The sequence below is a fragment of the Centropristis striata genome, chromosome 16 (assembly GCF_030273125.1).
Source record: "Centropristis striata isolate RG_2023a ecotype Rhode Island chromosome 16, C.striata_1.0, whole genome shotgun sequence".
Taxonomy (NCBI): domain Eukaryota; kingdom Metazoa; phylum Chordata; class Actinopteri; order Perciformes; family Serranidae; genus Centropristis; species Centropristis striata.
Window position 1 is genome coordinate 31,062,564 of NC_081532.1, and position 15,415 is coordinate 31,077,978.

At 36.7% G+C, this 15,415-nt stretch overlaps 1 protein-coding gene across 1 annotated transcript; it reads left to right on the forward strand.

Moving 5' to 3' along the window:
- The first annotated feature begins 556 nt into the window (after positions 1 to 556).
- angel1 (angel homolog 1 (Drosophila)) lies at positions 557 to 10,801 on the forward strand. The gene is made up of 10 exons (XM_059353354.1): positions 557 to 636; positions 3,461 to 4,345; positions 4,988 to 5,211; positions 6,663 to 6,732; positions 6,825 to 7,267; positions 7,441 to 7,576; positions 8,188 to 8,298; positions 8,412 to 8,445; positions 10,137 to 10,297; positions 10,387 to 10,801. Exons 1-10 carry the CDS (start codon positions 570 to 572, stop codon positions 10,542 to 10,544), a joined length of 2,289 nt encoding a protein of 762 aa, XP_059209337.1. The 5' UTR covers positions 557 to 569; the 3' UTR covers positions 10,545 to 10,801.
- Positions 10,802 to 15,415: the final 4,614 nt, after the last annotated feature.

Consider the following 15,415-nt stretch of genomic DNA (forward strand, 5'->3'; position numbering starts at 1 on the left):
ATATTGTCGAAGAGGTTTAGGTTTGTATATAATATTTTTACAAGTTTATTAAGATATTAAGAAAAAAACATACCCACAACATTCCACAGAACTTTGCAACACACCTCTTTTTCCTCCCTGAAATATCCACACATACATACAAAGTACACACACACTTACACACATACACACACACACACACACACACACACACACACACACACTCACATACACAAGCATATATAGAATTTACATAAAATTCCCCCATTGGTCTGTCTGTCTGTCTGTCTGTCTGCTGATTTGCATATCAGTATATATGTATGGCCACACAATAACCCTGAAAATCAAGAAATCAATGTTAACAACAACTGGTGTTGTAAATATCTTTTTTTTTTTTTATTATTATTATTTACCTTATTTTCTGTTTAATTTGTCTGACCTTTTCTTGTTATGTAAATAAAAATAAAGTTGTCCTCCAAAAGAAGGAAAACAGCCATGAGGAAACCACACTACTGACATTTGACTTGTGGCCCCTAACCTTTCCCACAACAGCCTTCAGAACGCGCATGCGCAGAAACAAAGACAGAAACATGATTGGCAGCCTGTTGTACTATGCGCTCTACCCGCTGTCACGGTTAGTGACCAGCCGACGCTCAGGTAAACTTTAACTTTCAGCACGTTTTTAATGTTTTTACGTGTGTGAAAATGTCGGTGTGACTGTGTATTTCAGTGGAGCAGTGGTCGGAAGCTAACGGTTGCTCACGTTAAGTTTAGTTCGCTGCTGACGGAGCAATGTCTCGATATTTGTTGGTGATTTAGACTAAAACTCGGCTTGACACGTCTCTTGTGCTGCCTCAGTGTGAGTGTGTGAGGCTGGTGTCAGCTCATATTTCCTCCTTTGTCAAAACGGCACGTCATGTTACTGCGTTTCAGCTAACTAACTTTAGCTTGTGGAAACATGTGCTAGCTTGCACCTGTTTTCTTTTTAGACGCTATCAGACGCCCCCCCGTGACGTCACAACAGACCCATGTGCGACTGTTTTTCCGTGAAGTTTATTTTTCAGTGAGACAGATTTTTTTTTAAAAACTTTATTAAAGCAACATGGTACAATACACCAACAAAACACCGTCAGGGGGTTTCAACAATACAGAGGCAAGCTTTCATACAAAAACACAGTGGTGGAATGTAACTAAGTACATTTACTCAAGTACTGTACTTAAGTAAAATTTTGAGGTACTTGTACTTTACTTGAGTATTTCCATTTTATGTAACTTTATACTTCTACTCCACTACATTTAGAGGCAAATGTTATACTTTTTACTCCACTACATATAGCCAGCAGCTTTAGTTACTTTTCAGATTGGGATTTAACATGAAAAACATGATCGGTTTAAAGTTTAAAGTGACATTTTCTAAATTAGACCTCATAAAAGCATATTAAATAGTTAAAATGAGCCCTACCTTGGGAAAATAAAATGCTGCTTATATAAATGCATCAATAATAATTATCAAATCATATATTGAGAATATATTTAACAATCTGAGTGGGGTCATTCTGCAAAACGAGTACTTTTACTTTTGATACTTTAAGTACATTTTGATGCTGATACTTTTGTACTTTTACTGAAGTAAGTTTTGAATGCAGGACTTTTACTTTTAGTGGAGTAATTTCACAGTGTGGTATTGGTACTTTTACTTAAGTAAGGAATCTGAATACTTCTTCCACCACTGCAAAAACATTGTAAAGTGAACATAAATTCAAAGTTTTTATAGCTTTCATGTTGGTAGATTTCTTAATAGACTTAATATATTGTTTGGTTTCGTTTTCACAGACAAGAAAGAGAGGTTTTTGATTAACGTAACGACATTTATGGATATGCCATTTGGCTAACTGTATCATGAGGTTGATGATATAGGATTGTTTTTGTTTTGCAAAAGGAAAGTCAGTGAAACCAAACAGAATATGCTTTTGTAAAGCACTTTGTGTTGCATTTTTATGTATGAAAAGCGCTGTATAAATAAAGTTTGATTTGATGATGTTCAAAGCACAGGGACAAATGAGGTTCAATGTCTTTCTTAAATCGTTGTAAAAAAAAAAACTTTAGATGGGTAAATTCTGTGAATTATCTTAAAATATACTTCTTTAACCTTATTATCGATTATATATCTAGCAGATAAACTCCAGATCTTTTTACAGTTAAGGTTATTAATAAGGTTATTCCAATAAGTTGTTACATATGGAGTTGATACAACTTCTTTCTGAAATAAAGAGCGTATATTACGGTTACTATTGCGTGTAGAGGAGAAACAAATTTGGCCGATTTCAAGTTTGGTTGGATCAAAGGGCAATAATGATGGGTTTTGTATTAATGTACTTTTAAATAACATAGTTACACCTAAGGGATTGCATTTATGAAAATATTAAATTCGCTAATAGGAATTGGGATTCTATATTTTATGATAAAGTATAAATAGATCGATATGTTATATACTATACTGTCAGTGGTGGAATTTAACTAAGTACATATGCTCAAGTACTGTACTTAAGTACAGTTTTGAGGTACTTGTACTTTACTTGAGTAATTCCATTTGATTTAGCTTTATACTTCTACTCCACTACATTTTAAGGCAAATATTGTAGTTTTTACTCCACTACATTTAGCTGACAGCTTTAGTTTCTTCAAGATTTAACATAAAAAACATGATCAATTTAAAGTGATTAGATTTAAAAAAAATTTTTTATTAAACATCATAACAGAATATTAAGTAATTAAATGAGCCCTATCTTCATACAATTAAAATCCTCTGAATGCCCAAGCTCTCTAGTTTGTTGTACAGTTTCATGTGGCTGTAATTATCCTTAAGGTCACAAAAGGTAATTTCATATAGTAAGTTCATGTTTTAAAAAAAAAAGTATTTAAGGACTACAGTATACAGAAATCTTCAAATACAGTATGCGAAAATAACACATTTGTACTGCGTGAGAAAAACTGCATAGTTTTTGCCTCAAACTGTATGGGAATAGCAATAAAGTGAGCATGTTTGTAAAGGGAAAACGCCTGGGTACCAATAGAGCCCATTTTCATTCAGATATCTGGAGGTCAAGGGAAAATGGCCAATGGCAGTTTTTTCCAAACAAAAATTTAGCCTAACTTTGTAGTGTTTGGTGTCCCAGTGGCTCAGATCCCTGGCCAAAAATAACTTAAAATAAATAAAATTTGTGGTGTTATTTGCCCCCCTTCCCAACAAGCTAGTCATGTAACTTATGTAGTCTAGTTTCATACGATTCATTCATTTTCATTTCACCTTTATTTATTCAGGGAGGGCCAATTGAGAGCAAGCTCTCATTTCCAGTGGCGCCCTGATTACCACTATCTTCACTCTAGCTGTCACAATAAGTAACCCAATGTCTAGAGCTGAGTATTTTCCAGCTTTGTATGAGTGCATCTAGTGTTTTCTAACACTACTCTTATCTCATAGAAGCCTCGAAGAAGAGTGTCCCTCCTGCAGTGCTTGATGGCAAGGCAGTGTGGGATGGTGCTGCTGTCACAACCACAAGGTTCACCCAGTCGCAGAACACCCTGCTGGACCAGTGGCTCAGCCCAAGCATTGGGACAATGGGAGAAAGGAAAGAAAGGATGAAGGAACCAACCTCAGAAGATGAAGCTGATATGAAGCTTGACACAGACAAAGAGCAGCTGATGGCTGTCCTGCATGAAGAAACAAACAACGAGGCTGCTTCAGAGATGGAATTGATTTCTGCAGTGAAACAGAAAGAAACGGAGAATGGACAGCAACAAGAAAAAGTAGAACTTCCTGAGCATAACGGCGGGGAAATAACTATACACCATGACGAGCTACTTGTGAAACAAAACACAAAGGATGAAAGTATTTTTCCAACTGAGGACGTTAGTCCAGAGCAAGACTTTGGAGCACAATTGGAGTGCCTGCAAAAGGTGGACAACACTCAACAAACCAGCAGTCCAATGCAGGAAAAACTACAGATACTAAGCCTGGAGGAGTCAGTAGCTCCAGCTGAGCCAAGCACACCAGAAACTACTCTTCCAGTGCAAGAACAAATACAAAGCTCAGAAGAGTCAGTGGCACCAGCTGAAGTCACTGAGTGCTGGGATGAATATGTGCTTCCAACAGCTGATGACATGCACGGTGGGGAAAGCTGTTCTAAGCTGGTATTTTCCTCCCTTCTCTTTGACACCCAAACCAATCTTAAACTGCAGCATGGTCCACAAGCTGGCTGGCACTTTCCTGCAGGACCTGGCCTGGCAGAAGAAGTGCAGTGTCCACCTTGGCAATTTCCTGCTGTGAGCTACTACCCTCCAACAGAGCCGACAGTGCCTTTTGAAGGTCAGAATCAACCTTTTGCAGTTTAATTCTTGGCCTTCTCAAAAGTAATATTTCCACTTTAGTGAGATTTGTCAGCACTCACTTCTGATTGATTGATTGATTGAAGTTTAAATATTAACAGATGAATAAATAAAAAACAAAACAAAAAAGCAAAAAAATGGAAAAAAACAGACACTTTCTGCAAGCTCAAAAGGGGGTAGGAAGAAGTAAAAAAAAACGTATCTAGTCCTACCCCTTAACGGGTCAGTATATACATACATATATGAATAATCAATATAGTCACATACAAATATTATAAATAATTATATATATACATATACTATAAACAATTTATATTGCATTGTGAATACCTATACATGTATATTGTAAATTACTATATATATATATATATATAAATATTATAAACATAAATACAATTACCATGTATATTACAAAATTACAGTCTACATATGTCCATGTTACAGAGGCTTTTCTAAATTTCTGTACTTTGTAAAGATGATGACTTTATATTTGTTTTTAAACTGTCTTATGTTTTGGCTTTTCTGTACTTCCACACTTAACTTATTCCACAATTTAACTTCTAGTTTAGTATCCAGCTGTTCGTTTTCACAACTCACATGCATGCGTTTGTTTTCCACCCAGTAATGTGGAGAGTGTGGGAGGAGGTGGATGAGAGCGCCACTGCAGCAGAGCCCGTCCCATTCACTAAGGCCTCAAAGGACTTCACTGTTATGTCCTACAACATCCTTGCTGAGGACTTACTGGAGGCCAACCAGGAGCTGTACACACACTGCCCACTGGAGGTGCTCGACTGGAACTACCGCTGCAGCTTACTCCTGGAGGAAATACAGAAATGGGAACCAGATGTGAGTCAAGTGTGGGCCTGTCACGATAACACATTTTTTATTGTTATTTATTATTAGTTTATTTAAAAGGGGACAGTGCAATTTCATAAAACACATGATTATACATGGTTAAAAAAGCCAGAGTTAGCCAGAAGGCTAGTTTTCATCTGTAGTCCCCTGGCCATGATGTAAAAAAGCAGAGAATTATGAAACAAAAAACCAAACAAACAAAAAAAAACAAAAAACAAAAAAAAAAAAAAAAAAAATAAAAATAAAAAATACGTACAATATACAAAATACATATACAAACACTTACGATACGATTAAGAAAAAATACAACATCACAACATAACATTTTATCATAACATCAAAACAACACAATATACAACAACAACAACACAATATATTTTCCCAGAAACTATCACGATAAAAGATAGTATCGTTGATGTCGTTTTAGGAATATTTTATGCCACTAATGTGATCATATTAGAGCATAATAATCCAAGTACATCCTTTTCCACAGCAATTATTTTTAAAACTCAAGAACATTAAACACTGGAATTGAAGTGGAAAAGAAATATTAAAATATCCTAGAAAAATAAAACATAAATAAATAAACAATCAAAACAAATAAAATAGACTCTCAGGCTGTGTTAACAAAAATGCACTGAGACAAATATTTTGAATTACATTATTTCTTACTATGAACACCATACCATTTTTTTTTCGGCAATTCGTACTGCCTCTCGAACATTTGCAGCTTTACTTTAAACATAACACAAAAATCACAAAAAGTCTGCGTTACAACCACAACGTGTCCACTTTCAGAGTGGTGTGGCTCCTTTAGAGACAGGGCAGTCTGTGTGTGAGTACATGCACATATGATGAGTGTGTGGTGTGGACGGGCAAGTAAGAGCGAGCGGATGATTCTGGTGACAGTAAATGCAGCGGGGTGTTTGAAATCCTTGAAAATGCTTGAATTTAAATGTTGTATTTTCAAGGTTTAAAAAGTGCTTAGATTTTTGATAAAGTGCTTGTAAATGCTTGATATTCTTACTGTATTTCTCTTGTAATCTGACTATATCCATCTATAGACTATAGATAATCACATGTTCAATGTAAACAATAATGAGTAGCCTATCTGCAATGAAAACCGTTCCTCCTAAAAGTGTAATACCATCGCTGTTGGTATGGTGAAATCTCCCCCTTTTAGTATGTAAGTACTCATCTAAAACATGCAATTTACAACAGGTTTAAGATACTGGAAAAGCTTGAAAATGGACCTTGAAAGTCCTAGAAAAATGCTTGAATTTGACCACTGCTAAAGTGTACGAACCCTGAATATAGTAATTATAGTGACAGACCTAGTCAAGTGCTTTGCATCAGCCTTTTGTTTCATTCATAAATGAAATCGACATACATTTTAATTGTAATCTATAGTGGTCCACTAATGAGTTGTGTGTGTGCTCTAGATTCTGTGTCTCCAAGAAGTTCAGGAGAACCACTACCATGAACAACTGTGTCCAGTTCTGTCTCAGATGGGTAAGTCATCCTAGAAAATATAGTGGAACAATCCTGCAGGGTGACGCTATGACAAAGACATTACATGTGTTATCTTGGTGTTGTCGCTCCAGGCTACGCCTGCGTGTACAAGCGGCGTACAGGGACGAAGACAGACGGCTGTGCTACGTGCTATCGTAGCAGCTGCTTCTCTGAGGAGTCAGTCACCACTCTGGAGTTCTTCAGGCCTGAGACGGAGCTGCTGGACCGGCACAACGTGGGCATTGTTTTGTTGCTTCGGCCAGTGGTCACCCAGGGGTCAGAGGTCAAGGCGAAGGGTCCGCCCCTCTGCGTGGCCAACACCCACCTGCTCTTCAACCCGGGCAGGGGTGATGTGAAGCTGGTCCAGCTGGCCATAATGCTGGCAGAAATTGACAGCGTTGTTAAGTCCTGCAAGGAAAAAGGTGAACACTGTAACATTATATTATGTGGGGACTTTAACTCTGTCCCTCACATGCCTCTCTATCAGCTGATCACCACCGGCGAGCTCTACTTCCAGGGTCTACCAGCATGGAGGGTGAGACTAAAACACTACAAAAAACAACTGCCTGGAATATATCTAGCTTCTCCCACATGACTGACCACAAGACTTTTTGAAATATGAGGCTCTTTGTTTCAGGTTTTCTGCAAAGATGCTTGCAGGAATAACCTCTTTAACTATGATTTTTTTGTTTTCCCCATATCCAACAGATATCAGGACAAGAGGACATGTCACACAAATCTTATTGTCTCAGACTCTTTGCCCCCCTGTGGCCAAGCTCTCTGGGAATCACTGACAGCTGCCAGTACACTCCTGTCAAGGAGATATCGAAGAGCCAAAAATCAGGTCAGTAATTTTTTTTTTTTCATATATATCTTTATTGGGTTGTCAGGACATAATACATATTCAATCAGAAAAGGTACAATTCACCCATTTTCCCCCCGCCCCCCGAACCAGAGAGTCACATTCACATAAAATAAGCAAAAAACAATAAATAGTAATGATAATGAGAAAATACAACTCTCTCCCCCTCAAAGAAAAACAGGAGGGGCGAACAGTAGCCAAATAAACAATAATAAAAAACGAAAAATAAAAAAAATATATACGTGTGTGTGTGTGTATATATATATATATATATATATATATATATATATATATATATATACATGTATATATATATACACATACATACATATACATACACATAAAACCAAACAAATAATAATAATACTAAATAAATAAATAAAATAAAAAGGGACATTTTAGAGGAGATATACAGAATGCTTGGAAAAAACAAACAAAAAATAGCTATAACAATTTGTATATGTTGTGTCTAGAGTTTGACCGGTCAGTAATTTTTAGTGTTGTCTTTGTAATCTTGTTCTATGCAGTGAGTTTCATCTTTTGTGTTTTATTTCTCCCCTCCCTTCTATCCTGTATTTGTTCTTCTTGTGTAGGGAAAGGCCAGTACAGCCATGACTTCATGCTGCAGCTGCGCTTCTGTCCAGTTGCATGTGTCCGTCCTCTGGACTTGGAGACGATCCCAGGGGTGACTGACAACACACCAGGTAGGAAACAAAAAAAACACAACTTACACTTACAGTTGATCTACCATTTTTAAAACCAGATTCTCTCACCATAATGGTTCTTGAATATCTGGATCTTCTTTCTTTCTGTACAGATGCTTCGAAGAGAAATCAGCCTTGTGAAAAAAGGTAAATTAATCTAGAGAACACTGCAGTAGGTTATCTTCACACAAATGAACTTGAACATAAATGGTCCACAAAAATCAAAGACAATTTATTAAATGTGTCGCGTTGTCTCTGACCAAGGCAATAGTAGCACATTATTTCCTCTCTGGCACTTACACATACAGGCAAAACCCATGAGCACGTAAAAGTCTTGTTAAAACGACTACAGTGAAGTGGTGGCAACATTTAAGCAGAGGCAGTAACAGCAGAGCCACTATAAGGCCCCGTTCACACGAGGACGCTTGGGCACGTGACGGCGTTTTGGGGGCTTAAAAACGCAAAAATCTGAAACCACCTTCCAAAGTGGAAAAGTTAAATACTCTCCGCCGTAGCGTGTCCGTCTACACTGACAAGACGCAAAACTCTGCTCAGATCTGCTCACGTCACGTACGTGTTAACGTCACATACATGCTCCAGTACAGGAAAATAAACAAACGTGGGATTATTTCCAATGCGTCGGACCTTCAAGCTGCTCTGACAGCTCTAATAAACTTACAGGAGTCTTTCCACCAAATGTACAGGATATGTACAGATAGTATTAGTGAACAGAGAAGGATCTGTAATTACCTCTATCACATTTTGGATGCAGCAATTGGTCGGAGGCGAGCCAGACGGCTGTGAACGAGACCTGGGAGATCTAGTGATGGTGGAGAACTTTGTGGAAGGAGTAGCTGATGAAAATGTGTGGCGTGAAAACTTCTGCATGCCCAAAGATGCTCTTATCGCTTTAAGTGATGGCGCCTGGCTGCATACAATCGAATTTCACACACTTTTGCGTCACCGTATGCAGCAGATTTCCTCCCGAAAACGCTCGTCTAAACGAGGAATAAAAAGTGGGGACGCAACGCCACTTTTGCGTCTTCTGTCAAGACTGTCCTCGTGTGAACGGGGCCTAGGTGCTGGAGTGGGTGTTGATGAGTGGCCCAATTTAGACAATAAGTCTAATAGTGGGTCAGGATAACAATACAGCTTTGGTGCTGTGTATAAACATCTGTTACAACACTGTTCTGGGCAGCTGCACCACAGCTGTCTGTGCTCATCGCAGCCACTCAGGACGATGCTTGTGATTCCACCGGACAAGCTGCAGCGCATCCCACAAGTGTCCCTGAAGCTAAAAATACACACCTTGTGTATTTTTGATGGAGCTGTGGCTTGTGCACTGCTGTCATGAGAGCTCCACTTAAAATGAGAGCTCAGTGTAATCATTTAGCCATTTTGCATGTCACCTATTATACATGGAATAAATGAGTAATGTGCAAAATAAAAAGGTTAAGGTTAAACTTTATTGTCCCCAAAGGTAAATTTGGCTTGGGCACAGTGAATATTTGCTTCATAAAAAACATCACATCACACAACACAAAAGAAACATTACATTACATTGACAAGAACCTGAGAAGCATTAACATGGTACTACTTCACAAGAGGAAAAGGGCGTTACTGACAGCGCGGTACTTAGTTATCTGTAAGTTTAAGTGCTGATACGTCTTTTTCACATTGCTATATGTTAAATGAAGTGCCTGTGCTAAAGTGCCAGAATTTTTATTGCACGTTGCTCTATTGCACAAAGATTACATGTGATCACATTTATTTAAAGGAGTAAAGACACAATTAGATGGGATCAAGATGTGATTTTAGTCAGAGGTTTTGTGTTACAGTTTCAGACACACGATCAGTCACCGGTTAGACCTGGAGTCGGTCTACAAACACGTTCTTCCAGGCTTTGGAAATCCAGAAGTCACGACTTTGCACTCTGAAGGGGGAGCTACTGTCGACTACATCTTCTACACCCCCAGACGCACGACGTATGATCAAAACGGTAGGAGAAAACGATGCTACGGACAGTGTTGCAGCTCTGAAAGAATTCACTTTGATAACTTATTTCTTCTTGTTTTTCTTCTTCCTCAGCTGGTGACTATGTGAGTGAGGGTCTGAAGCTGATTGGCTCTCTCTCCCTCCTATCAGAGGACGTTTTATGGTCATTGAGCGGTCTGCCCAGTCACATATTCCCCTCCGACCATCTCAGTCTGCTGGCCAAGTTCCAGCTGGACCTGAACGCTGTCTGATGGGAAACACCGGGCAAATTTAAAGCGATGTCAGAGGATGAGCATATTTCCGTTGAAATGGTTCTGGTCTTGCTCTGTACACATTTGGTTTGCGTTTTTTGTGTTTCACCTCTGGCATCAAAGGATTATAGTTTTCTAACTGAATAGAAGTTTGTATTTTGTTCAAAAACACATGGTTTTAATCAGATAAATGACGAAGAGCTACGACTGAGATATGACAAATCTCATTAATAATGCTGTAATACTACATTAAAAAAAGTGATTAATTTAATAATCACGAGTGTGATAAAACGCCGACCTGTTCAGCTGTTGTTTTTTTATTATTTTAAACCTAATTTACTTTTTTTTGATTACGAGTGAGTTCTATTTTTTTCAGATGGTAAAAATATTGAATAAATATTTTCCATTAATTTGTGGTTCCTGTGTGTTTTTTCTGCTCTTTATAACTCATTACAGAAAACACAGTTTCCCTCCAGGCTCTTTTCTGGATTTATAAAGTTGCACAGTTAAACAAATCCACCAGCATCAAATCCTCCAGTCGGGCGTCTGGCTCCCTGTGTATCCTGTCAGGTCTTGTGCTGAGATTGTGACCTGAATGCTGGCTCTGCCCCTCCCACCCCACTACACCCAAGCACTCAGTTTGTCAGAAGGAAGACGTCTGTGTGCATGTGTGTGTGTCTGGTTGGTGCATGAATGAATAATTCATTTAGATAGTTGAGTGTTCATGCATGATGGGGCTCAGTGAGAGAGCTTTGTGCTATGTGTGGGCTATAAAATGTCTGGAGAGGTGATTACCATCAGTAGGACGACTTTCACTCGCTCCTCTTTTTCTCCTCGGTGTGCTATGTAAATATATCTGCAGAAATCCAATAATTCATATGTTGAATGTACAGTCATGGAAAAAATTATTAGACCACCCTTGTTTTCTTCATTGCATTTGTTCATTTTAATGCCTGGTACAACTAAAGGTACATTTGTTTGGACAAATATAATGATAACAACAAAAATAGCTCATAAGAGATTAATTTAAGAGCTGATATCTAGACATTTCCATGGTTTTCTTGTTTTATGATTTTGTTTATTATCAAGAAAACCATGAAAAATGTCTAGATATCAGCTCTTAAATTAAACTCTTATGAGCAATTTTTGTTGTTATCACTATATTCGTCCAAACAAATGTACCTTTAGTTGTACCAGGCATTAAAATGAACAAGAAATTGAAGATATATATCTGCAGAAATCCAATAATTCATATGTTGAATGTACAGTCATGGAAAAAATTATTAGACCACCCTTGTTTTCTTCATTGCATTTGTTCATTTTAATGCCTGGTACAACTAAAGGTACATTTGTTTGGACAAATATAATGATAACAAAAATAGCTCATAAGAGTTTAATTTAAGAGCTAATATCTAGAAATTTCCATGGTTTTCTTGTTAATGATTTTGTTTATTATCAAGAAAACCGTGAAAAATGTCTAGATATCAGCACTTAAATTAAACTCTTATGAGCTATTTTTGTTGTTATCACTATATTCGTCCAAACAAATGTACATTTAGTTGTACCAGGCATTAAAATGAACAAGAAATTGAAGAAACCAATGGTCTAATATTATTTTCCATGACTGTATTGAGTAATTTAGTTGTGTCTTTATTCTCCCTGCAGCATCAAATGCATGCAAGTAAACTAAGTAGGTCAGTAGGGTTTTTATAGGTCATTAAGCCTTCTGTTTCTTTATCTCCCAAACACTGGTGGACAAGATGTTTGACATCTGGAATCCACTGGAAGGGAGGAGAGGGATTTGTTTATATTCACCAGACTTCTATCTCATAATTCACCAAGGCAACTGCCACAACATTAACAAATGCTTGTTTTAAGGAGCTCACATCTCTCCACTTTCTCTCATGTGGTTTTACAGTAGTACATTGTAACATGACAGTATTTCACCTCACATGCAGCCTTTTCAGAGTTAATTTATTGTTTTTTTATTATTATTTAAGTGGTTCCTTGCTGACTGGAAAGCTGCTGCCATTAAGGCATATTAGCTGATTGCTGTGCTTGACTTACATTCATCAACCTGGGTATCCATTAAACTGCAGGACCCCTGAACATCTCTGAACATAAGTGCACATGCTGCCGGCATACTAAGGCTATTATTTATATGACTGCAGGAAGCTAAACACTGTGATGGATGGGATGATAATGAGTAAACAATGCCAGTCTTTCTTTTTTCCTATTTCAGAAGCTGTGACGTTTGATAGGTATTCTGAGATCCAGGTGAAACAAACTCTCCAGCTTGGTCCGACTTGAACACACAATATAGAATTTTCGGTAACACTTTACTATAACCAACTAAGTTATGTTTATAGATGGTTTATAAACCAATTATTAACCATTTACTACATATTTAATCTTTAAATGTTTTCAACCAATTTGTTAAATGTATATGAATCTTTTCTAAATCATCAACATACTTAATATGGTGTTAAAAATGTTATAATGAGTGCAACTTAAACTATTAATAAACTAATACTTGTAATTTAATTGTTTGTTAATGGTAAAGTAACTATAAACCTACATTAATATACCATCTATTAGCCATTTATAAATGATGTAGTTAGTTAAACATTAATAAAATTATGTATTTAACATTCTAAATGGCCTATATATGGTTTATAAATGATGATTAAACATTAATAAACTATCTGTTTACCATTTATAAACGATGGTTATTGTAAAGTGTTACCGAATTTTCTGCTGCTAGGAATCTCTTTGTCAAGATAATAACAAAAGGAGTTTTCAGTAGTAGCATAGCAGAATTCTGGACCTCTATATGGGCCCCTTCCTGCATACATGGCTATTCATTCTACCACGTGAAAGCACTGTATATTCAGTCCCCAGTCCAACAGGTGTGACCTTTAGTGCCTGCAGTCAGCCCAAAACAAACACACAGAAATTAAAACTAGTAAAAAACACTAAATAAAGCAGTTTCATATTTAAAATGAGTGTTTCTCTGATACTGTAGGGACTGTGAATCGAGCTGCTGCCTTCCCTTTTGCTCAGCTTGTTTCTCTGATAACTCAAGATCTAGACGTCCAATGTCTAAAGTCCTTCATCCGGTTAATATTTATTATACACTACCGGTCAAAAGTTTTAGAACACCCCAATTTTTCCAGTTTTTTATTGAAATTCAAGCAGTTCAAGTCAAATGAACAGCTTGAAAGGGTACAAAGGTAAGTGGTGAACTGCCAGAGGTAAATAAAAAAACGTAAGCTAAACCAAAACTGGAAGATAATGTACATTTCAGAATTATACAAGTAGGTCTTTTTCAGGGAACAAGAAATGGGTTAACAACTTAACTCTATGGAGTCTTGGGCTATTTTGTCCATTTTTTAATTCGTTTCATGTCTTTGTAAGTCATTTTGTGTCTTTTGGTGTCTTTTTTGTGTCTTTTTTTAGTCCTTTAGTCCAACATAAAATGTGATTTTGAATCTTTTTTTTTACTTTCAAAACACTATCATGCTCAATAAAGAATTTTAAATGTTGCAAATGTGCATTAATTTTAGAGTACACTGAGACATTAAACTGCATCATTTTCAATTAAATTCTGGAAAAGTTGGTGTGTTCTAAAACTTTTGAACAGTAGTGTATATATTTATTTATACTAGAGGTGGGGGAAAAATTGATACAGCAAAGTATCGTGATATTTTGCGTGGTAATATGATATTGATTCATGGCCGCCAAGTATCGATCTAAGAAATCTATAGGCACCATGTGCATCGTATCGTGTTGGGAAGTTGTTGAGGTAATGCTGTAAAATAAGGCTATTTTTCATGTTACATTCAAAAAAATCGGCATTGAAGCATAAAGTTGAGGAAAGTTTGATAAAATGCTGCAGTTGTTGTCGTCCAACATGTTTGATATCAGTTGAGTTCAGTTTGACTGAATACTTTGTTGGTCAGTCTGTGGGTTTGACTCTCATTGTGGAGAAATAAAAAGACTGAAGTGAGATGAATAGACTGAGAATTTTCTCTTATTCGACAAAATAATTCTTGGTTGAATTGAATTTTATGGACACAAAATGCAGTTAAACAGTTAAATCGCAAAATATTGTATCGCAATACTCACCATAACCCAAAATTCTTAAAATTACAATGATATCGTATCTTGAATCAAGTATCAGGATAAAATCGTATCGTATCGCTGATTCACACCTATAATTTATACACAGTTGCTCATAAAGTTGGAATAATTTCGTTTTCAGACACAATCCTCTGTTAAATGTGTTTTCATGAGATTGATTAATAAAGTTTTGAGAAGATATACACTTTATCTGTGAGTAATAAATCACATTGTCACAATCATTTCATGTAAAGAGGTAAAAAATATTTTTATTCCAACTTTATGGTCAATCGTATATATAAAGTTGGAAAAAAGTCAAGACAACCATGACACTGGATTGGACACAAAGGTGATATGAAGTGATTGACGGGAAACTACATAAAACAGACTGATACCTTGAAGTTATGGATTTCTCTTAGATAGTTACATGTAACAATGTAACATAAAATATAATACATAACATACACTACCGGTCAAAAGTTTTAGAACACCCCAATTTTTCCATTTTTTATTGAAATTCAAGCAGTTCAAGTCAAATGAACAGCTTGAAAGGGTACGAAGGTAAGTGGTGAACTGCCAGAGGTAAATAAAAAAAGGTAAGCTTAACCAAAACTGAAAAATAATGTACATTTCAGAATTACACAAGTAGGCCTTTTTTCAGGGAACAAGAAATGGGTTAACAACTTAACTCTATGGAGTCTCGGGGTATTTTGTCCATCTTTGAATTCTTTTCATGTCTTTGTAAGTCA